The sequence below is a fragment of the Colias eurytheme genome, chromosome 8 (assembly GCF_061535395.1).
Source record: "Colias eurytheme isolate Ceu_HAF_F1 chromosome 8, ilColEury1 Martin Lab GWU primary, whole genome shotgun sequence".
NCBI lineage: Eukaryota > Metazoa > Arthropoda > Insecta > Lepidoptera > Pieridae > Colias > Colias eurytheme.
In genome coordinates this window covers 487712-510540 of record NC_142987.1, presented here as the reverse complement: position 1 = coordinate 510540, position 22829 = coordinate 487712, and the positions used below count along the sequence as shown (strand labels likewise).

Below are 22829 nucleotides of genomic sequence, written 5' to 3'. Positions count from 1 at the left end.
CACCTTCTGCATAGCACATCTTAAAAGCGGTGTTCCAACTTTGGCCTGTACTGTGGAACTTGTAACAACTATTGGTTTTCTCGTTGAAGGTATATCCTGAAAAAAGCAATATTTTTTTCTTAAATATACCTACACAAAATATTATATTATAAATGTAGATATAGAACCAATTACGAATTGAACAACCGTAATCTATACTTATAAATCTGTAGAGAGGCCAATTCTGTACATGAAATATATTTAAAAAAAACTATGAAGGGGTGATAAGGGATCGCTACTGATGCCAAAAATGCAATCAGTAAAATTTTTGTCTGTCTGTCTGTCTGTCTGTATATTCGTTAATCGTTATAGAAACAAAAACTACACGACGGATTTTAACGAAATTTGGCACAATTATTCTTCATACTCCTGGGCAGGTTATAGTATACTTTTTATTACGCTACGAATAATATGAGCAGAGCAGTGAATAACACGTGAAACTTCAATAGCTTGCCAATTCGGAGCTTTCTGATTATATTTGTCTACTCTTACGTTTACAACACTCTCACTCATCCCTAATTAAAAAAAGTTAACATTATTACCTATTCAATAAAAAAAGAATCATGTAAATCGGTGTAGAAACACCAAAGTTATATATGAAATACGCTATAAGTCATCGCGCGTGAATACAGAATCATACCATAAGGATTATTTTAGTGTATCAGTTGCCGCGTTCGACGCGCTTCGCGGTTATAATAATTATACCTACTAATATTATAAAGAGGAAAGGTTTCTAATTATGTATGTATGTATGGTTTTCACGCATAAACTACTGGACCGATTTCAAAAATTCTTTCACAATTAGAAAGCTTCACTGAGCAACATAGGCTAGGTTTTATCCAGGAAATCCCACGGGAACGGGAACTATGCGGGTTTTTCATTGAAAACGCGGGCGAAGCCGCGGAAAGCTAGTGTTAAATAAATTGTATAATGTGTCTCTTATAATCGCGATATCTCAGTAATGGTAACTCTTAGGAAAATAACATGAAGACCATTTTTGTAGAGAATTTTAAGATGAAGATTTTTATTAATAAAAAAAAATACCGTTTTCGAAAAAAAATTCAAAACTCTCAAATTGTAACCTTTGACCCCGAATATTTTTTTGCACATATAGGATCGGAGAGGATCTTTAAACCTTTATTTGTTAATGTACACCTCTGCTCTCGACCAAAATTTGGCATTGAAATTTGTTAGTTCAAATGTCTTTAACCCGGCTATTTTTTTACTTACCATTGTCGACAGTACCACATTTGTTCTTAGAAACAACCTTGTCGTGTTCCAAAAAGCAGACATAAGGGAGACGGTTAGTGCATCTAACATCTGCAGAAAGACTATACTAACAGCCTAATAAGGCTCACCTTCAAGCCATTTTATTGGTATTCTTAGTAATGGTACCCCTTAAAATAAAATAACAATTAATTCTTTATTGCACACATAATTTAAAAGAACACACACACGCACAAGATAAGTACGCACAAATGATTGAACAATCTCTTCCAGACACCATTTCTGTAAAAGTGACATTTAAAAAGAGATGTCTGAAAAACAATAAGTGAGAAGATAAACATTTTAACAAAAAAAAGACATGTGGCACTCGGGGACTGCCTCGGTAAAGCTATTTATTGCATAGCATGCCTTCAAGCCACACCTCCGAGCCCGTCGGAGTGGGGAGCGTGAGGTTTTTTCGTTACGGAATTTCTCGATTCGGTCCCCGCGCTCAAGGCCCGCGATAGAAGCTATGCAATAGCTTAAAAATTAAAAACCTTCAAGTTGTCAGAACTAAGCCAAATTCAAATAGGACATGACAGACACTAGCTTTCAAATAAAAAAAGATATCAAAATCGGCTCAGCCGCAAGTTCTTAGGTTTCAAACCTAAAAAAAGCCCGATTGTGAACCTCCTCCTTTTTTTAAATCCGATGTAAAAAGGAAAGTTACTAGGTTTTAAGCACAGAAAATGTAACGTTGAAAGCATTTTGTATTCTTTATAAATAGTGTAGTTAAATTATTATTTAAAGAAAGATACATCATATTTTAATATTACCTCTATGTCAAAGAACTATAACTTCTACCCAACTTATTGATATTCGATAGTCCCAGTATTATCATCAATCATGCAAGCCTTTTAGAGATAGAATTTGTAAATGTAATATATATAATAATTTTTTTTCTATATTTATAATAAAACTTAGAAATTGAAAGAAATGCCGACTTCTGAAACAAATTCTTACTTTGCATTAAATATTTTATTAATATTTATATATTTATAACGCAAAGGTGACAGACTGACTGATCTATCCTTGGATCTATCACAATCTTTGAAGCACAGCCCTAGCTACTGACCTGAACGGACTAAAATTTGACATGCGAATAGACACTAAGAAATAATTTTAAGAAAATAGGGCTCCATGAATAGTATTTATATTAACTACTCGGGCGAAGCTGCAGTCTAGTTCTGCTTATAAAAACTTGAAATGTAATTCACAGAATACCTACCATCTATTGACGCAAAGTCCCCTTTAGAGAAGATAGAGTGAACTCCAATAAAAATCTACAGTGCAAATCTACAGGTACATTACGCATTTTTAATATTGAAAGCAATTTAATCAAGTTTCTTGTGTCGAGGCCATGCTAACATCTACCTAAAACATAAAAAGCAATATGTGTAGATAAAAAAAATTATGTAATTATGCAATCTCATATTTAATAATTTTCGAATCAAAGTACCTACTGAATTTCTAGTGTCGAATCGGATATATTATTAGCTTCACTTCGGTTGTATGTTACGGTGCATTTACATCAAACGAGCGAATGCTCATTCTAACCCCACAATGTCAAATTCTTTTAGTGCAAACAGGGGAAGAGCATTCTTTCGTTGTTCTTAGTGCGATCAAAAATATTCTATGCAATGTTCTAATACTGGACAACACTAAATACGAATTTTCGTTTACACTAAAAGATCACGACATTATACTCTAGCTCTAGCTCTAGCTCTATGTTCATTTGATGTAAATGCACCGTAACCTTTAGACTAGTTTTTGACCACTTTGAACGGACAGATTTAATTCTAACTTTGTAAACTAATCAAGGATCTGTGACAATAGTTTTATCATATTAAACCGTGTTTTTTTAGTTTTATAAACTATAATTTCATTTCATTTATATTATAAGATCTAGTACATACCTTCAATCTCACATGTGTAAGACTTGTATACGTAGTATATTATTATTAGTCTGTGGTAAGACGCATTGAGCCAGGTATCGGGCACAAAGAGAAACTTTATGGAGCCACCGATTTCAGGATAGTAGGTATAGTCGAATCGATAACCATCATCCTTGCCTGAAAACGATTTAGTACAAGTTAAATAATAAAAATATATTATGTGAAAAAAATATTTATACTCTATATTAAACTTCCCACACTTTCATTTATATAATTTTTAATATAAAATTTGCAAACATTTCATATATTTTTCCTTATCTTGATTGAAACCACATCTATGCTTTATTAGCTGTGCCCCGCGGTTTTACCCGCAGTGCTCCGCTCCTGTTGGTCTAAGCGTGATGATAGCGCCAACACCCGTCCTCGATAAATGGGCTATCTAACACCGAAAGAATTTTTCAAATCGGACCAGTAGTTCCGAGATTGGTGCATTCAAACAAACAAACTCTTCAGCTTTATAATATTAGTATAGATTAATTGCAAATCGTGAATGAAATGTCAATAAAAATATAACGATACTTTTAATAAAATTTATTTTTTCACATAGGTACATTTAACTTCTGCAAAAATTAGCAGACAAAAAACAAACAAACGTCCCATTTTTCCAAAAACTTACAAATAAAGAATAGATTTCCCTTTTTCAATATTAATTTTTCGATATACTTAGACAATTTTGAGATTTATTTAAGTGAGGTCTGTATAGATAATAAAAACTTATTATTAGTTCTGGATGAATTTTATATAAAAGTAAAAATACCGTTAATTGTCATTAATGAGCTATTTATATGTTTTTTACTTACTTATGTATAATATACAATGTTAGTAACTTATGAATATTGAAAAGAGTTTTTTTTTATTGATACCTAAAGGCATTCGCGGGCCCCTAAAATTTATCAAAAAACAATGGTAATAAAAGGATGGGCTAGTGGAATTCTTATCATCACGCAATTAATAGTTTTCATAGCAAACATAATCCATCTTGTGCAGATAAACACAGAGAATCATTTGCATATTCTTGATTATTTAATAACGTAGGCGGAGGAAATGATAATAGAATAATTATATACACATTAGTAATATTAATCACTGCTAGTTAATCTTTTAAAGTGATCCAACATGTCGAAAGCTATATTGAAATTGACTGTGGGCTTAATGTGCATTTATTTAGCTGGTGAGTTTAGAATGTTATTTAATGTATAATGCACGTTTTCCAAACGATTCAATTTTTAACCGACCGCGACGGAGCCACGAGCTCTTATAGAGCCGCGAAATTCCTAGTGTCCCTTATTACTTGCTCTGTGGTGTCCCTTTTCAAAACACGCTTGTAATCATATCATATTTTTGGTAACCTATTAAAAACTCGAATTTCTATTACCCGAATCTTAAAATCCCGAAAACGGTTGTTAGAACTTTTAAAAGACAGATGTTATGAATGACAACTTTTTAAAATTCCTTATTTAATTTCCCAGATGAATCAATTTCCAGATACACCAAAACCAGATTTTTAAAAAGTATTTTTTTGTTTCCCGTATTCTCATAATCCAGATATAGTTATACCAGATTCTCAGAATACTTTTTTTTGTTTCCCATCGTACCATTTTCCAAATAAACTATTACCAACTTTTCATAATCTTTTTATTTGGTTCCCATATAATCGTATAGCAGATAAACTATTGCCAGATTTTCATAATCTCTTTATTTGGTTCCCATACAATCGTGATTATACCTTTTACTATTGCCTGAAAATAAACATTACCAGTAAGTAAATTGTTTTACTTGCCCATTATAGAAAGGTTTAAGTGTCAAATTCGACTCAGTAGGTTAGCTGGTTAGGTTTGAACTGTGACCTCCCATGCACGAGCCGAGCGAGCGAAGCGAGCGTGCCGCGGCAGCGGCCGGCGAGTGCCAGAACCGACTCGCTATTGTTTCACTTGCCCATTACAGAAAGCTTTAAGTGTCAAATTCGACTCAGTAGGTTAGGTTAGGTTTGAACTGTGACTTCCCATGCACGAGCCGAGCGAGCGAAGCGAGCGTGCCGCGGCAGCGGCCGGCGAGTGCCAGAACCGACTCGCTATTGTTTCACTTGCCCATTACAGAAAGGTTAAAGTGTTAAAATCTATTCAGAAGGTTAGGTTTGGTTCGTGCTGCGACCCCCTGGAAGGATTTCGTTTTTCTGGATATCGTTTATTTGAATTTCAAAAATCTGGACATTGTTTGTCTGGATATCAATCAACTGTATTTCAAAAATTTGTGTTTTAAAAATCTGGCTTTCGTGCATATGGATTACGGTCATCTGGATTTTGTGCATTTAGATTTCGTATGTCTGGAACTCATTCGTCTGGATTGTAAAACGTCGTACAAATAAAGAAATGGGCAAATGAAATTCGGAGTTGCGATTATATGGCAAACAAAACTTCGAAATTTTAAAATTCGGGGTTATGAAAAAATGTCCAAACGTTTTCTGGATTATGATATTCGGAATATTAAAATTCGAGATTAAGATAGGTAACCCATATTTTTAATTTAAAGAATAGAATAGTTGTTTTGATTAACAAATCTTTCTTTTTTGTCTTTTTTAACATCAAATATGTAAACTTTATATTTTTGCATATCATTTTGTTTTTCGAATTGCTTTTCATTCGTTTTTATTTTGATATAAGTCCGTGTCATTAAATTGGCTGGAATATTCTAAATTATAAATATAATTAATCTATCCAATGGTTTTGCAGATAGTATAACATTCCGGTATGACTACGAGTACAGCCACGAAGCGAGTGGATGGATCAAGCATCATCAGGTCCCCGCGACCTGGCAGGAGGCCAGGCTGCGGTGTCACCTTGAAGGTAACCCTGGGTGTTAGGTGGTCAGACTAAAAGAATGAAAATGTTATAAGGCACTCGTAAAAAAATTACCAAAAATACTTTTTACTTCACCACTCTTGATATAAGAAAGTAATTTCAACATAAAATTAAACTCCTTCAAAAAGTTTAAACAAGGTTTTCTAAAATAGTTTATTTAAAATTAAAAATTATAAGCACCTTTAAGTTATCTATATATATAAAAATGAATTGCTGTTCGTTAGTCTCGCTAAAACTCGAGAACGGCTGAACGGATTTATCTTATCTTGGTCTTGAATTATTCGTGGAGGTCTAGGGAAGGTTTAAAAGGTGAGAAAAATTCGAATAATTGCGAGTAAGATATAGTAAGACGACAATTCCATTTTCCCATATAAAAGTTGACCACATACCTACTTTCTGTCAAACATTTGACGGTATTTGTACTCTCAGTTCCACTCGAATTGAAGAACGCATTAAAACAAGACTTTTGAATCGACAACATAATATCCATCGTGTATTTAAATTTCAAAATATAAAAATAATTTTGATTTTCGTACATGTCAATCATTAGTTGTCAATCCTGTCAAATACGGAAAATATTGTTTGACATTCATGTGTTCAAAAATGTATTTTGTGTAAAATAATTAAAAAGTAAAAAGGGTGAATAAACTATTGTCTGTATTTTTTTTTAAATCAATTATTGAAAAGTGCAAGTAAACAAAGATACATAAAAATTCCTCAAATATTTGTGTTTACGCGTGCTTTCAGAAATCGATAAGGTATTTTCGGTGAGGAAACTAACCAAGAAGGATAGTTCAATTAATTATTTTAAAAAAAATCTATAAAAATGTAAAAATTCTGACAATTATTTGTCGCGATTTCGTCGACTGCTTCAACAATATTACGTTGAAATAATATTATAACGTTAAAATTGAAACGGAGGCCCTGGCTCATTCGGTTGAACCAAGCTAAGTTGCGTTTTGAAGATTACATCCATTTACGCGATGCAATTAGCACAGAGAAGAAGATGCTGAAAATGTTGGGCTATTGATTATTTTACCGGCGACATACACAGGTATCTAGCCCAAGTGAATATGTGCAAGATGTAATGACATAATAATATGTTCGTTATTATGGTCGGCCAGATCTATTCATTACATTTATATGTAATCCGAAATGGATGGAAATTATTCAACTGTTGCTTCCCGGACGGACGGATCAAGTGATCGGCACGACATCACCACACATGGTTTCAACTAAAAAATCCGATCACTGATGAGTTACATTAAAGGAAGACATCTTTGGGATTATTCAATGGATGTATTCAATCGAATGACGAAAATCTGGCTTGCAGCATGCACACATTTTAATTTGGTTAGTCAAAAGAACAAAATATATGAGTGTGCGGGGATTGCTAATCCTGAAACCGATCTAGACCGACATGTCGTTGTTATCACGAATATGATTCATGGACCGTGTGAAACCATCAACCAACAAACACCATGCATAGTTGACAGCGAGTGTACCAAAAGGAATCTACGAAAATTTACTGTAGAAACTATCACAGGCAACAAGATGATAGTGGTAGAACTATCATAACTAAAGTGAAAGGAAACGATTTCGTGGTCGACACCAGTAAGAATGAAAAGAGTTAATCCGAATGCATCCCAGGCTGCAAAACGTAGTTTAATTCGATAATTTTTCTCTGGCACGTGTATGAAGTAATTAAGTATCTAATTATTGTGTTTTTTTTATTCTATTTACCTGTACCTATGTGTTATTCATCGAAATAAAATGCTGTTATATATCTTTATTTATTTTGTATCATTGTATTCCATTCATCAAATCCTAAATTAGTTCCAAGCCCAATAGCCCAAAGGTAACACGACATTCATTGACTGGGCGGTACGAAGTTCGCCGGGCCAGCTAGAAAAAATTAAAATTAAAAAAAAATTCTATAAAAATGTAAAAATTCAAATTATTTGTTGCGATTTCGTCGGCTGCGTCAACAATATTGCGTAGCTATAAACAAGTTAAATTGCGTTTTGAAGATTGCATCCATTTACGCCGTGCAATTAGCACAGAAGAAGATGCAGAAAATGTTGGTCTATTGATTATTTTACCGGCAACATACACAGGTAGTCCAAGTGAATATGTGCAAGATGCAATGACATAATAATATGTTCGTCATTATGGTCGGCCAGATCTATTCATTACATTTATATGTAATCCGAAATGGATGGAAATTATTCAACTGTTGCTTCCCGGACGGACGGATCAAGTGATCGGCACGACATCACCACACGTGTTTTCAACCAAAAAATCCGATTACTGATGAGTTACATTAAAGGAAGACATCTTTGGGATTATTCAATGATGGATGTATTCAATCGAATGACGAAAATCTGGCTTGCAGCATGCACACATTTTAATTTGGTTAGTCAAAAGAATAAAATATATGAGTGTGCGGGGATTGCTAATCCTGAAACCGATCCAGACCGACATGTCGTTGTTGTCACGAATATGATTCATGGACCGTGTGAAACCATCAACCAACAAACACCATGCATGGTTGACAGCGAGTGTACCAAAAGGTATCCACGAAAATTGATGGCAGAGACCATCACAGGCAACGATGGTTACCCACTGTATCAGCGTCGATCGCCCAATGATAATGGTAGAATTATTATCACAACTAAAGTGAAACGAAACAATGGCGTGGTCGATAACAGTTAAAGAATGAAAAGAGTTAATGCATGCTGCACAACTTATTAAAATTCAATCATTTTTCTCTGAGACGTGTTTCAAGTAATAAATTAAAATACCATTACATATCAATCCATATAAATATTTATTTTGTATCATTGTATTACTTAATCAAAGCCTAAATTAGTTCAGCTAAAAGGTAACACAACATTCATTGACAGGGCGGTACAAAGTTCGCCGGGACAGCTAGTAATAAAATATAATTTAACGCTATATTTTTCGATAATATTTGAATTACAATTCGACGCTCGTTAATTGTCAACTGTCCGAACCACAGACATGTATCAAGATAGACTAAGCGAGTGTATGTACTTCCCGTGTCCAAACTAAGTTTATGAACCTTACTTGACGCTGGCCTACACTCAGTCCGCGCTTGCAGTTCGCCAAGGAAAGACGTGAAGCTGAATAAAGTAAAATGCCGAATTGCGCCGTTATAAACTGTAGAAACTCCACAACTGTGAGTGGCCGAGTTAGCAGAGATGTTTCCTTCCACCGGTCAGTAATTTTCTAATCAGAATATGCACTATTTATTTTAAAATCAAATAAAGAATATCTGTGGAAAACGATCGTGACAAACACGGATACCAACTCATACGAAATGATTCGGAATACATTGCGGCTTTTACTTGGCACGGTAAAGATCGCGTCGTATGATAACAAGCAATGAATAGCGTCTTCTCATTTTTCTGTTCTCATTTTTCTGTCCAATTTTGTGGTTAGTGATGTTCATTTGATGCAACAGTTCTCGATTCTAATCGATTTTATAATCGAACAGAAAAATGATAATTTGAAGTAGCAATTTTTCAGAAAAAAAGGCATAGATTTTTTTTGTCATTTAATAGGACTTGACCTAAAACTTTTAAGTATTTTAATACAAAGGTACTAAAAATAAATATTATGACATGGACGCCATTAGTTAAAGTGTCATCTTGGGAGTTTTTTAAGAAAACTCCTTATTGCTTAGACTATGTTTGTTTTTTCAGTTTTCCAAGTAACCCGAACATAAAAGAAAAATGGATCAATGCAACGGGACATAAAGATTGATTGATTGACAGTTTCATTACTTTCTTTCGATGGCCTCTCTAGTACGTAGTACATGGTAACTCAATGGGCATATGTAAGAAAAAGCTAAAACACATTAGTTTACTTGTTAGAATATTAAAAGGTTTATAATTTTATTTTATCATTCCTCTGTCTATGGACTATGGTAATTATCATTTTTCTGTCTTGGATCGATTTAGTAATCGATTACGATTCATTTATTTTACTACCTCTTAGACATAGATTACTACTACTATTTCACTATTTCACTATTTTACTATTTCACAAAATCTGTCAAAGCTTAACTACGTGACACAGTGTTAATAAAATTATAAATATTATTTACATACGATTTGCGAGCAATTCCGTTTTGAAGTTGGTGAATCTTGAGTGGCACTTTGTGAATTTAATTAATTATTGTTATCTCCACTGAATCATCAATATTTAACAAGATATTGAGTGATTTCGAACTTGTTGAGAAAGACAAAGTTTAATATACCCGCAAATAGTAAGTTAATAAACCGATGTCAAGTTTTAAATACTCACTGTCATTTGATCTTGACAAAGTCAACGATACAGTCTACCAACATTACCAACTCGTCAGCATCACAGATTAGTAAGAATAACGTTCCATTTAACGCATCATAAAAACATTATACACCGCAGCGTTTCTTAATAATGAAGTGCAGGGCTTGCAACAGGATTATAAAACCAATTGATTCTAAAATTTGTTCTTTGTGTTCTGGGCAGTATCACTATCAGTGTTTGGGCATATCGAATGAAAATTTTAATAAGGAATCGAAACAAACCAAAGCCAATTGGAAGTGTCCTGACTGTAAGAGTACTGATAAAAGGGGTGATAACACGAACACACCTATAAGACCGCAAATTGTACCCAGCCCACCATTAACTTCAAGCAGTACATGTGACTTTGTATTAGAGGACCTCAAGTTGTACTTTGAAGAAAAATTAAAAGAGTCAACCGCTACTATTCTTTCACAAGTCAAACTGCAGATTGCTGAACATAATAAAGCTATACATCAGGAGTTGGAGCAAGTAAAAACTAGTATCAACTACGTGACTGCGCAGTTTGATGATTTAAATAAAGAAGTGAAGGAAAAGGCTAAGATAATAGAAACTCTCACGTTGCACAACGAAGAGCTCCGTTCTCAAATCACTAATGTAAATATTCAGTTAAATAATATAGAGCAAAAATCACGGTCGTGTAACATTGAGATTCAGTGTGTACCTGAGAACAGAAGTGAAAATATTCTGACGACTATTAAACAGCTTGGAAGGGTTGTATCGAGAGAAATAGTCGATCACGAGATTGTTGACTTCCACAGAGTTCAAAAATTGAATCAACAAACTGACAGACCACGATCAATAGTAGTGAAATTGATTAGTCCTCGCGTACGAGACGAACTACTGGCAGCCGTTCGAACATTTAATAGAACCAATTCTCAGGAGAAGCTGCACTCCGGGCATCTAGGTATATCAGGCAATAAGCCAATTTTTGTCACCGAGCATCTGTCCCCTGCGAATAAGAAACTGCATGCATCTACGCGAATAGCTATTAAGCACAAACAATACGATTTTATATGGGTTAGGAACGGTAAAATATTCGTCCGTAAAAACGTAGCATCAAAACCTGTATTAATAGATAGTGAGGAGACGATTAAAAACCTGTAATAATTAGTTATAGGTACCCTAATTAACTTTTCCTAACTGTTATTTATTATTTTGTCGTTTTTTATGTTTTTAAGTATATATTATCAAAATGTAAGAGGTTTGAGAACCAAAACTGAATTTTTTTTCTTAAATGTGTTACAAAGTGATTATGACGTTATAGTACTGACAGAAACCTGGCTTAATGAATCTGTTTATGATTATGAGATTCTGGATAATAGGTATAATGTTTATAGACGGGATCGTAAATCCACACGATCATGCCTCAGCAAAAAAGACGGCGGAGGGGTCTGCATTGCTGTACATAAACGTTTAAATGTTACAAGAAGGCGCTCATGGGAATCCAATTGCGAAGATATATGGCTAACGATTGATATAGCTAGCGGGTCTAAACATTATTACCTAAATATCTGTGCTGTATATATGCCTCCTCCAATAACTCTTGATTATGTAAAATTATTTGATAAAAATGTCACCAATGTAATTTGTAACAAGCTAAGAGGTAACAAGATTAAACAATCATCTACTCTATTATTGGGTGATTTTAATATGCCGAATATAATTTGGGAACACGACAAAAGCTCATCTTGCGTACCGTCAAGATCGAATTGTAATAATGTGGAAAACATATTTTTGGATGATATTATCTTTAACAATTTAAGCCAATGCAATTTTATTAAAAACGATAGAGGTGGTATCCTGGACCTCGTTCTTACGGATACTCCTAAGCTAATACAGGTTAATTTATGTCAACAGCCATTAATAAATTTAGATTCATATCATCCAGCTCTTGAGATAGAATTGAGTACAGGAAAAAGTCAAATCTCTCTAAAACAGGTAAGAACTCCATTTTTTAATTTTAAAAAAGCTAATTATACCGATATGAATGAAAAACTGTCGCGTTTACAATGGTCAAAAATTTGGGAAGATGATAAGAGTCTCGATCAGATGGTTAACAGTTTTTATTCATCCATCGTTCCCATTATAGAGGCAAATACTCCTTTAAGTAAACCTAAAAGTGAAAACTATCCAATCTGGTTTAGTTCAGCTTTAATAAAATGTGCGAAAGAAAAGAATAAATACAATAAAAGGTATAAATTATACAAAAATCCGAGGGACAAAGAAACAGTTTATATTCTGAGAAAAAGATATGATAGTATGTTAAAAAAATGTTTAAAGAATTTTAAAGAAAATGCTGGGAATACACTGAAAACTAACCCTAAACATATATGGTCCTTTGTGAATAATTTAAAGCGCAACAGTGGTTCTATTCCTAACCAGATGATCTTAGGTACTAAAACGGCCTCCGGTGGAGAAGAAATATGCGAGTTATTTTCGGAATATTTTCAATCGGTATATGAATTACTGCCATCTTCTATAATATCCCAACCACAAAATAACCCCCCATCTGTGTTACCTGATTGTTTGAACTCAATAAGTAATATTTGTTTAAGTGAATATGAGGTACGTACAGCTTTAAAAAAACTTGACCCAAATAAAGGATCCGGCTTGGACGATATACCGAACGTTTTTCTTAAAAACTGCGCGGATAGTTTGTCTGGGCCTTTGTGTGAATTATACAATAGATCTTTAAAAGATGGCATTTTCCCACTGCACTGGAAAAGGGCGCGGTTAACACCAATACATAAAAATGGTGATAGGAACGCTGTATCGAATTACCGACCTGTGTCTGTTCTTCCGGCACCTGGTAAAGTTTTAGAATCGCTGGTTCAACAGAAAATTTACTGGCATGTTAAACATAAACTGCACCCAGAACAACATGGTTTTTTACCAAAGAAATCTACCACCACTAACTTAGTCAGTTTCATTGAGGATGTTGCCGGCGCTATCGATGAAGGACAGGAAATCCACGCTATTTACACGGACTTTAGTAAGGCGTTCGATTTAATTGATCATAATTTATTACTAAGAAAGATTTATGAATTGGGTATTCATGGGTCCTTGTACCGCTGGTGCGAATCATACTTAAGTAACCGGACTCAATTAGTCAAGATTCGAGGATATACATCACGAGCTAATGTAATCCCAACGGGCGTGCCTCAGGGATCCCATCTGGGTCCCCTTTTTTTCTTATTATTTGTAAATGATCTTGCCAATAGTCTAAAATGTAATTTTAAAATGTATGCGGACGATTTAAAATTGTATATGCGAATTCAATGCGAAGACGATAAGAATATGCTACAAAAAGAATTATACCACGTTGAAGATTGGTGTCTCAGGAACAGAATGCTATTAAATGAAAATAAATGTTATTGCATGAACTTCACAAAAAAGAAGAACACGTTACCTCTTTCATATATTTTAAAAAGTAGCAATCTTAAACAAGTATACAGTATTAGAGACTTAGGAGTCATGGTGGACAGTTCACTGAATTTCAAAGATCACATGGATCACATAATAAGTAAATCGTCCAGTCTTTCCGGATTCATTTCTAGGCAATTAAAATATTTTAAGGACCCTTGTGTTGTGATTCCTATTTACAATTGCATTGTAAAAAGTGTCTTGGAATATAACAGCTGTGTTTGGTCTCCCAGCTATGCTGTGCATTCCAGTAGATTGGAGAGAATTCAGAAAAGATTTGTATATCAACTGTCGTACATTAATAATCAATGCAAAACATTGGTATCATACGAAAAAAGATTGAGTTTTTACAAAATGAGGCCTCTAAGTGTGCGCCGCAAAGGTTTGGACATACTGTTTCTGTACAAACTGATACATGGTCTTGTGGATTGCCCTGAACTCCTTTCGCGCATTAAAATAGAAGTTCCACGTCCTGCTAGCCGTTTGGAAAATAGGAAGTGCTTTAAATTACCCTATTGTCGTACTAACGTAGGTCAAAATTCTCCTTTATACAGGTGCTGTTCGTACTATAATGGAATTAGGTATGATTTCGATATTTTCTCGAGTTCTCTAGCCTCAGCCAGAAGTAAAATATACTCTGCGTTGAGTACCTAAAAAATAGTAGTAGTAGTGTTATTTTATGTAGTTTTACTGGGCACGATGTGCTCACTGGTTTTAGGAGTTGCACCGCAAATGTTTTGTTCTGGTGAATTGTTTTTAGGGCTATTTGAGTGACAACTTCGATTTGTGAGCCAAATAAAAAAAAAAAAAAAAAAAAAAAAAAAAAAAAAAAAATAGATCTGTCTACCTCTTAGAACCGTTTGATCTGATTTCTTTCGATTTACTTCGATGGGATAGGACGATACTAGAATCGCCGCGCGAGTGGCGTCCTAATCGATTTAGCGTAAAATGAAATTACCATCACTAAAAAGCGCTCGTGACGTCATAACGCGTCAAGGTCAGTACAAAAAATATGACACGCTTGGTTTTCATACAGATCGCGGTACTTGCGTTGTCTACTAAAATATACATGTCTGTGGTCCGAACGCTGTTCCTGATTATGCAATTTTTCAGTAGGCCGAACTAGAAGAAGCAATAATAATTGTTCACCATGTTTTTCTGTCATCAGGTGCAATATTACTATCACCGAAGACAGCAAACCTCCAGGAGGTGATGAAGAGGACCATCAAAGATACCCACTCGGAACGCACCGGTATATTCACAGGAATTCACGCATTATTTTCTAAAGGAGACTTTCATTCGGTTGATGGTATGCAATTTTTGGAACATAAGTGAAAAAAAACTTTAAAATTATACGAATATTATGTAATTGTAATTTATAGATCAAGAGCCCACGACGGCCAGACATTCCTTTCTTTAATAAAGTTGAAAGTTTCTCTGTATATGTCTCCGATAAAGATAAGAACGACTAGCGATTATCAAGTCTGGGTTGTGGTTACTTTGGCAGGAAACAGGTAGTAAGGGTGTATAAAATTGTACCTAACTTTCATTATAGTTTAAAAGCTGAATTTTATATATGTTACTTGGGGACCTATAAAAAGATATTACCTTAAGAGCCAGACAGTTTTCATGGTTCTTACATCTAGCCAGACACATTTAAAAAATAACTAACATATCATCAAATTCACATAACTACCTAAAAGCGTAACAAATATGAAATAACCCACTAAAAATATTAGTTAACTATAATTATTAAAAATATAATAGTATAATATATAAATGATATAAGTAATAATGTTATTACTTATCTTTTACGGGGACTTATGATGATGGAATTTCACGTATCTCGATGACACAATAAAAAAGTCATCGGGATATGTGAAATTCCATCATCATAAGTCCTCGTAAAAGATAAGTAATAACTTTATTACTTGTATATTATACTATTATTTTTTTAATAATTATAGTTAACTAATGCTTTAGTGGGTTATTTCATATTTGTTACGCTTTTAGGTAGTTATGTGAATTTGATGATATGTTAGTTATTTTTTAAATGTGTCTGGCTAGATGTAAGAACCATGAAAACTGTCTGGCTCTTAAGGTAACATCTTTTTATAGGTCCCCAAGTAACATATATAAAATTTAGCTTTTAAACTATAATGAAAGTTAGGTACAATTTTATACACCCTTACTACCTGTTTCCTGCCAAAGTAACCACAACCCAGACTTGATAATCGCTAGTCGTTCTTATCTTTATCGGAGACATATACATAGAAACTTTCAACTTTATTAAAGAAAGGAATGTCTGGCCGTCGTGGGCTCTAGATCTATTAAATAGATGATGATCCTAATGAAGTAGGAAAAAATTAAAAAATACCCACCATTAGTCACACGACACATGCACCTAAAAAAGGAAAATTAAAATTGTAGACAACAAATTTTACTATAATATCCCAAAATTCAATTTAGTAAATCTTACACGTTAAAATGTTGAACTTGAATTTAAATAATATGTGACATGTTTAACACAGGTGTCCCTTTAAACAGAATGCCCCTTAAATGGATGGACTATGAGCCTGATAATCTAGGGAATGACGAGAGATGCATCGTAATGGTGGCAAACGGGACGATAGCTGATGTCAACTGCTTCGATGTCTACCCTTACATCTGCTTCCGAGATAAGACCCAACATGTCCCTGTGACAGCTGAGTGTGGGACTGTGGATAGAGGTGAAGTATACAGTCATATTTGCGTTATAATTTAGTTAGTAAATAAGATCAATGATTATGTTTCATGCTCTGCTATGACTGGAAACATAATCGCTGAAATAATAATTTTTCATTTTCAATTTATTCTAGGGAAGCGCGCTCCATCTTAGGCCACATCTCAGCTTACCATCAGGCGAGATTGTGGCCAAGCACTCCCCTATTGTACAATAAAAAAAAATATAAAATAATAATGCAAAACATCGCAGTCTGTCTTTGTATACTGTCATTGTAGAGCAGTTTTTTATTGAATTTTCACTTAATAATTTTGATTCTATTTTATATTGTAATTTAATTTAAGTTCTTATAATTTTAATTGTACATTATTTATATTTATATGTTACCAGTATGTTAATATTTCTAAAAATTGAACAAAAAAAAAAAAAAAAAAAAGCAAAAAAAGTCTCTGGACTATAATCCAGAGGTGGCGCGAACACCCTGTGATGACGGGTGCCTTAACAAAAAAAAAAAAAAAAAAAAAAAAGCAGTGTAATGTGTGTTCAAAAATTTTTACAATAAATAGGTACTTACATTAAATTAAAATCAGCTGAGTTTTTTAGAACCATATTGTATACTCGTTTACTCTTTGAAAATATTAGAAACTTGCATCCAATCTTTCCTCTTCTTTAGAATACGTTTTGGACAACAGAACTGGCAAGTGCTACAAATTCCATTGGGTGGCCAGAAACTGGACCAGGGCCTTCATGACTTGCGCAGCAGAAGGTGGTCACTTGGCTATCATTAACAGTGAAGTGGAAGCCACAGTTCTAGCCGACCTTGCTGCAAAATATCCTCCTGAAAAAATGCTTTTTACAATTTACGAGCAACTCACTCTTTTGGGATTCAATGATTGGGGAGACGATATAGTTTGGACGACTGTAGAAGGTAAGTTCATGTAGATTCAATATTTTTTTTTTATTGATTAAACATGGAATAAACCAAAGAACTAATCAGACGATTTTATTAATATTTTTCTATTAAAAATAACTTATAATTAAAAGTTAATTGGAATAATGTTATAATATTAAAGGTGCCTTTCTAGCGCTTTTCTAGTTTGCCAGTACCAGATCTTATTTTTTAAATGAAAAAACTGACTATTTGCAAATATCACCTGCAAAAGAAAACTTAAAAGCACGGATAACTTAAATTGTAAAATTGATTTTTGTACATATTCCACATAACAAAATTATAAAATAAAATTGAATAATTAATCAGAAAATAAGTAAGATCTGTCGGCACTGGATCTCACTCTACCCTTGTATACCATGAAATTAATGTTTTATCTTTAACAGGACAAACCTTACAAGAAGCTGGCTATAATCAACTCGAGGCGGACCAACTTGATGAGTATTATCTAAAATGTGGTGGAATGTACAGAGACGGGATACTTGATGCCCTGTGGTGTGATAATCGATCACCCTTCATTTGTGAAAAGAATTTCGATAGCCTATTGTAATTTATCGACTGTACGACTTTAGACGTAAGAATTAAAACGTAAAAACATACTATGTTTGAATTAACGTCTGCATCTTCATGACTTCATCCATGTTGAGCATATACATGTATGAGCTGTTTCAACCCTTATTTTACTATAATATTATCCAATTTACATGTCATCATACATCTTATACACCGGAATTTTGTCCGAATGTCCATTTATCTGTTTAGCTCTAGCTTGTTGTCACTAAAGTTTCTAAGAATAATTAAAATATGTACTTTTCTAAATAGGAGTGCTTCGTTATTTAAGACTTGTTAGTCTAAAGATAGGCCACCCTTTAAAACGTTTGTAAACTTTTCCTTAAGTAAAGACGAGAACAAAGCGCCTTGAAAGCTTTTTAAGCCGTATTTTATCTTATAGTACAGGAGATGGGTAAGCATATGGTCGTGACTCTGTTCGCATACAATTTTTTCGAGTTGCTTGGAAGAAATCGCTCACGAGCGATAAAGCCGCTCATTGTATCTCTATTATAAGCTATCTTAACTATGTAACAAAATTTATTACTGTGTATGTACAATAAAGAGTATTTCATCCATTCATTTCATTCAATTTTTTGGTCGAAAATTGTATCATTACATTAAGAGCTCTATCTTTACCTGATGACTGATTTTTACAGACTGCTTCTAATTTTACATAGACTGGAATTACTAATGATATTGATTTTTAATTAAAAACACACATGTATATTTCGGTTTATTTATATTTTAAGATTTGCGCATTGGTTTGAAAATTTAAATATTTTTCATTATGAATGATTGTTTTATTGTGTACTAGCTGTGCCCGCGACTTCGTCCGCGTGGAATAGTGACTGCATAGTAGTTACTACTTAACTTTTATTGAATAAACATACCATAAATAATTAAAAGAACTGTTAGTAAAATTTATTACTAAACTGAGCTAAAAAATAAAAAAATAAATGCCTAATTAATTTTCTACGTAAAATTTATTTTAAATTATGTCATATTATTTTTAGGCACCATGGGGGAAGGGAGCAAATTTATTTTTCTTCCTTCCTTGTATGGATGTTTTTGACAATATATCGTGCAGCAACTGAGCGCCGAGAAACGTCAAAACGCAAAGGAATAGAATCCGCTATCGATACTAATTGACATAAGCGTATGATGTTTTGCTAAGGATTTGTTCACCCTACCAACGACGACGACGACCACGAACAAAATTTTCATCCAGTCTCAATTTAACAAAATTGTGTAAAACACAATTAGAATAAAATATTAAAATTTCCTGACGTTTTGGTGCTTGGAATTTTTTTTTTTGAGATCAGTGAATGAAAAAATAGATTTTTTGTAGAAACGAACGTATTAAAAACACCTAGAAAAAAATGTATTTGAAGTTTTTTATAGATAATTTTATGATCTACAATTTTGGTAAAAGGTGATTATATGATTAACTTACCGTCTCGCCGACAATCGAATTTTTTTTTCTTTTCGAATACCAGTATGACGGGAAATTTTAATATTTTATTTTGAACCAATTTTGTCTGGAGGACAATTTTGGTCGTAGTCGTCGCCGTCATTACTAAAATATCATGAGTTTATGTCAAAAATTAGCGATAGTAGTTTCTATTCTTTAGCGTTATTACTAGGGATGTAACGATACCGATACTGATACCGATATATCGGCCGATATATCGGCAAGCCGATATATCGGTATCGCCGATAATAAATCAACCGATACCGATATTTTTTTATTAAATTATTTCTTTTCTTTTATGTTTTTGCATTGTACCTATTCATTCATATTGTTTTATTTATGTTTCTGTAATAGTGTTAAGGAAGAGCGGAACCTCCTGACACAAGCATTTTATTTGCTTACTAGGAGTGTTCCAATCACAAATTTGTTTATGTAAAGGAAAGAAATAAATAATTTAGAATTTTTTTAATTTTTAACGTGATAACGTTTTTAAAATCGTTTTAGTCGGGTGACATGTTCATAAACTTGTGTCCAGTGTTGCCAGCAAGACTAACATAAAATTTGCTAAATCGCTGTTAAAATTTTGCCAAAATTTTGCTAAAGGATTTATAATTAAGCTAAATATTTTGCTAAAAATTTTTAATGTCAAATAAAACGACATTTTACTTAAAATTTTATTTATCCAACACATTTATTTACACATATGTAAATAATGATATCATAAATAATAACATCTCTTATTCGAGTGTGTTATTATCAAATAAAATATTAATATCTTGGTCTTCATCCGCAGCCGATAATTTTGACGTAGACGTGGAAGTCTCATTGCCAAGACTATATATTTCCTTGGTGTCTATAGAGCGCAGTACATTATCCGGAACTGTGTAAGAGTAGCAGCATTTTCCTGCCCTCTTTAGGCCGAAACTTATGTATAAAATGGCATTTAAAGTTTTTACCGACAAACGGTTGCGAAGCTTAGTTTTGACGACATTCATTTGGCTAAAAACACGTTCTATTTCCGCGTTGGAATGTGGTAGTGATAATAATGATATTGCCAGCTGTGATAAATCTGCAAAAGGGTTATTACCAGCTGCGTCTTTATAATCCATTACTTCATTCCAGAATTCCAAGGTGGAAGTTGTGCATGTCCATGAAATGTCGACTAATTTTACGTATGCAAGGTAGCAAAACTGTAGTTGGTTTCATATGGTTTAACTTTTATTATATAATATTTTATGTGCTAAAAAATAAGCTATATGCTAGACAACAAATAAAAATGCTAAACAATGTAAAAATATGCTAAATTTAGCATAAATTATGCCAAATTGGCAACACTGCTTGTGTCACACCAAAACCTCATGAGCGCGATCGCAGGTATAACGAGAGAGAGACGGACCGATCTCCCGTTTCATCTCGAGCGCTGCCACTGCATTATGTTATCACGTAAACATCTCGATCGTAAACCTACTTTACAAACAACCAATTTTTTTGATATCAAATAATTCAAAAATCCGCGCCCAATGAACGATGCGGGAGGCCGCCCGCGCGTGCGCACTTTGTTTTCTGAAAAAACTCTACCAATATTATAGTAAACTTTTATTAGGTACTAATTGTATGTGTAGCTATTACTTAAAGTTTAACTGACTTCGTAAAATAATAATACTAAAATAAATGGTTTTATTGTTTTTTGATTTGGCATTATTATTTAAAGAATACGATTAACAGTTGTCTCTGTTAAATGTTGGTAACTTTTTATGCATAATTCACTATTTATTTTTCTACCAAGCCATCGATATCGGTATCGGTATCGGTATCGCCGATACATTACTACAAATATCGGTATCGGTATCGTATCGGCAAAATCATGTATCGTTACATCCCTAGTTATTACATATATTCTCTGACATTAGTCTCGGCCTGCTGATTAGCTTAATCAATACTCAGTTTTTATCAAATCCAGCACCAAATCCAAATCAGCAGGCCGAGACTAATGTCTGAGAATAGAATAACGCTAAGGAATAGAAACTGCTATCGCTAATTTTTGACATAAGCTCATGATATTTTAGTAATGGTTCGGTCACACTACCAACGACGATGACGACCAAGACCAAAATTTTCATCCTAACAAAATTGGTTCAACATAAAATATTAAAATTTCCCGTCATACCGGTACTCGGAAAGAAAAAAAAATTCGAGGACAATTAATATAAAAATAGATTTTTTGCGATTTTCGCCGAGACGGTAAGTTAATCATATAATTCATCACATCACATCAGCCTATTCCCGTCCACTGCTGAACGTAGGCCTCTCCCAGATCTCGCCACTTTTCCCTTTCTTCTGCATATCGCATCCACCCAATGCCGGCCACCTTCTTTAAGTCGTCAGTCCAACGCGCCGCAGGGCGTCCTACACTACGCTTGCCTGTACGTGGTCTCCATTCGAGTACATGCCGACTCCATCGACCGTCTGTTCTTCTACACACATGGCCAGCCCACCGCCACTTCAACGTGCTTATTTTGCGAGCTATGTCGGTTACTTTGGTTCTTTGTCGAATAACCTCGTTGCGAATTTTATCAGACAAAGAAACTCCTAACATAGCTCGCTCCATAGCCCGCTGCGCAACGTTGAGCTTATGGATGAGTCCGCATGTAAGGGTCCACGTTTCGGCTCCGTACGTCATTACAGGTAGGATGATATAATTACCTTTTACCAAAATTGTAGATCATAAAATTATCTATAAAAAAATTCAAATACATTGTTTTCTAGGAGCCACCATTTTTTCATTCGTTGATCTTAAAAATAAAAATTCCAATCACCAGAACGACAGGAAATTTTAATAATTTTTATTTTAATGTAATATTTTCAAGTGAGCGAGACCTACCTCTACCTCCATATTACATTCCTACATCATACTGATATCTTTATGTTTGTTGCTCCTTGACATCTTTTAAGTTGGGCCGTAACCGTGCACAAATTGTAATGGACCACAGTGGCAAAAGAAGTGATATCTTTAGGAAAAAAAATGCCAAGGGCCAACCTATGTGGATTTGAGTAGAGTTCAAAATTTCCAGGGTGTGGCTATCCTCTCGCTCCCATATCCCCCTCTTCTTTTACAGACTTTCAACCCTTCCCTTTCCACCCCTAGTAAATGGCAGAACCGATTTAGATGTAAGTGCTGATTTACACAGGGTCAGTAGACAAGTCAGTCGCAGCGCCAATG

At 34.0% G+C, this 22829-nt stretch overlaps 2 protein-coding genes across 2 annotated transcripts in view; both read left to right on the top strand.

The window, feature by feature from the left end:
- The first annotated feature begins 4376 nt into the window (after positions 1–4376).
- Positions 4377–18739, top strand: LOC149906233 (C-type mannose receptor 2-like). The gene is made up of 6 exons (XM_090104404.1): positions 4377–4431; positions 5990–6103; positions 15084–15224; positions 16447–16644; positions 17311–17565; positions 17973–18739. Exons 1-6 carry the CDS (start codon positions 4377–4379, stop codon positions 18134–18136), a joined length of 927 nt encoding a protein of 308 aa, XP_089960530.1. The 3' UTR covers positions 18137–18739.
- Positions 9225–22829, top strand: part of lqf (epsin homolog lqf) — an 84941-nt gene continuing 71336 nt past the window's right edge. Inside the window, exon 1 of the mRNA XM_090104234.1 lies at positions 9225–9358. The gene's annotated coding sequence lies outside the window, so the exon portion shown is untranslated. The remainder of the gene's footprint in view (positions 9359–22829) is intronic.

Bases quoted from the DNA above. Each gene is read 5' to 3' on its own strand.
- LOC149906233 (XM_090104404.1), top strand. From the start codon at position 4,377: ATGTCGAAAGCTATATTGAAATTGACTGTGGGCTTAATGTGCATTTAT. The intron at 15,225-16,446 runs GTATGCAATTTT...TGTTTAACACAG, and splicing joins AGACTTTCATTCGGTTGATG to GTGTCCCTTTAAACAGAATG. The intron at 17,566-17,972 runs GTAAGTTCATGT...TATCTTTAACAG, and splicing joins AGTTTGGACGACTGTAGAAG to GACAAACCTTACAAGAAGCT.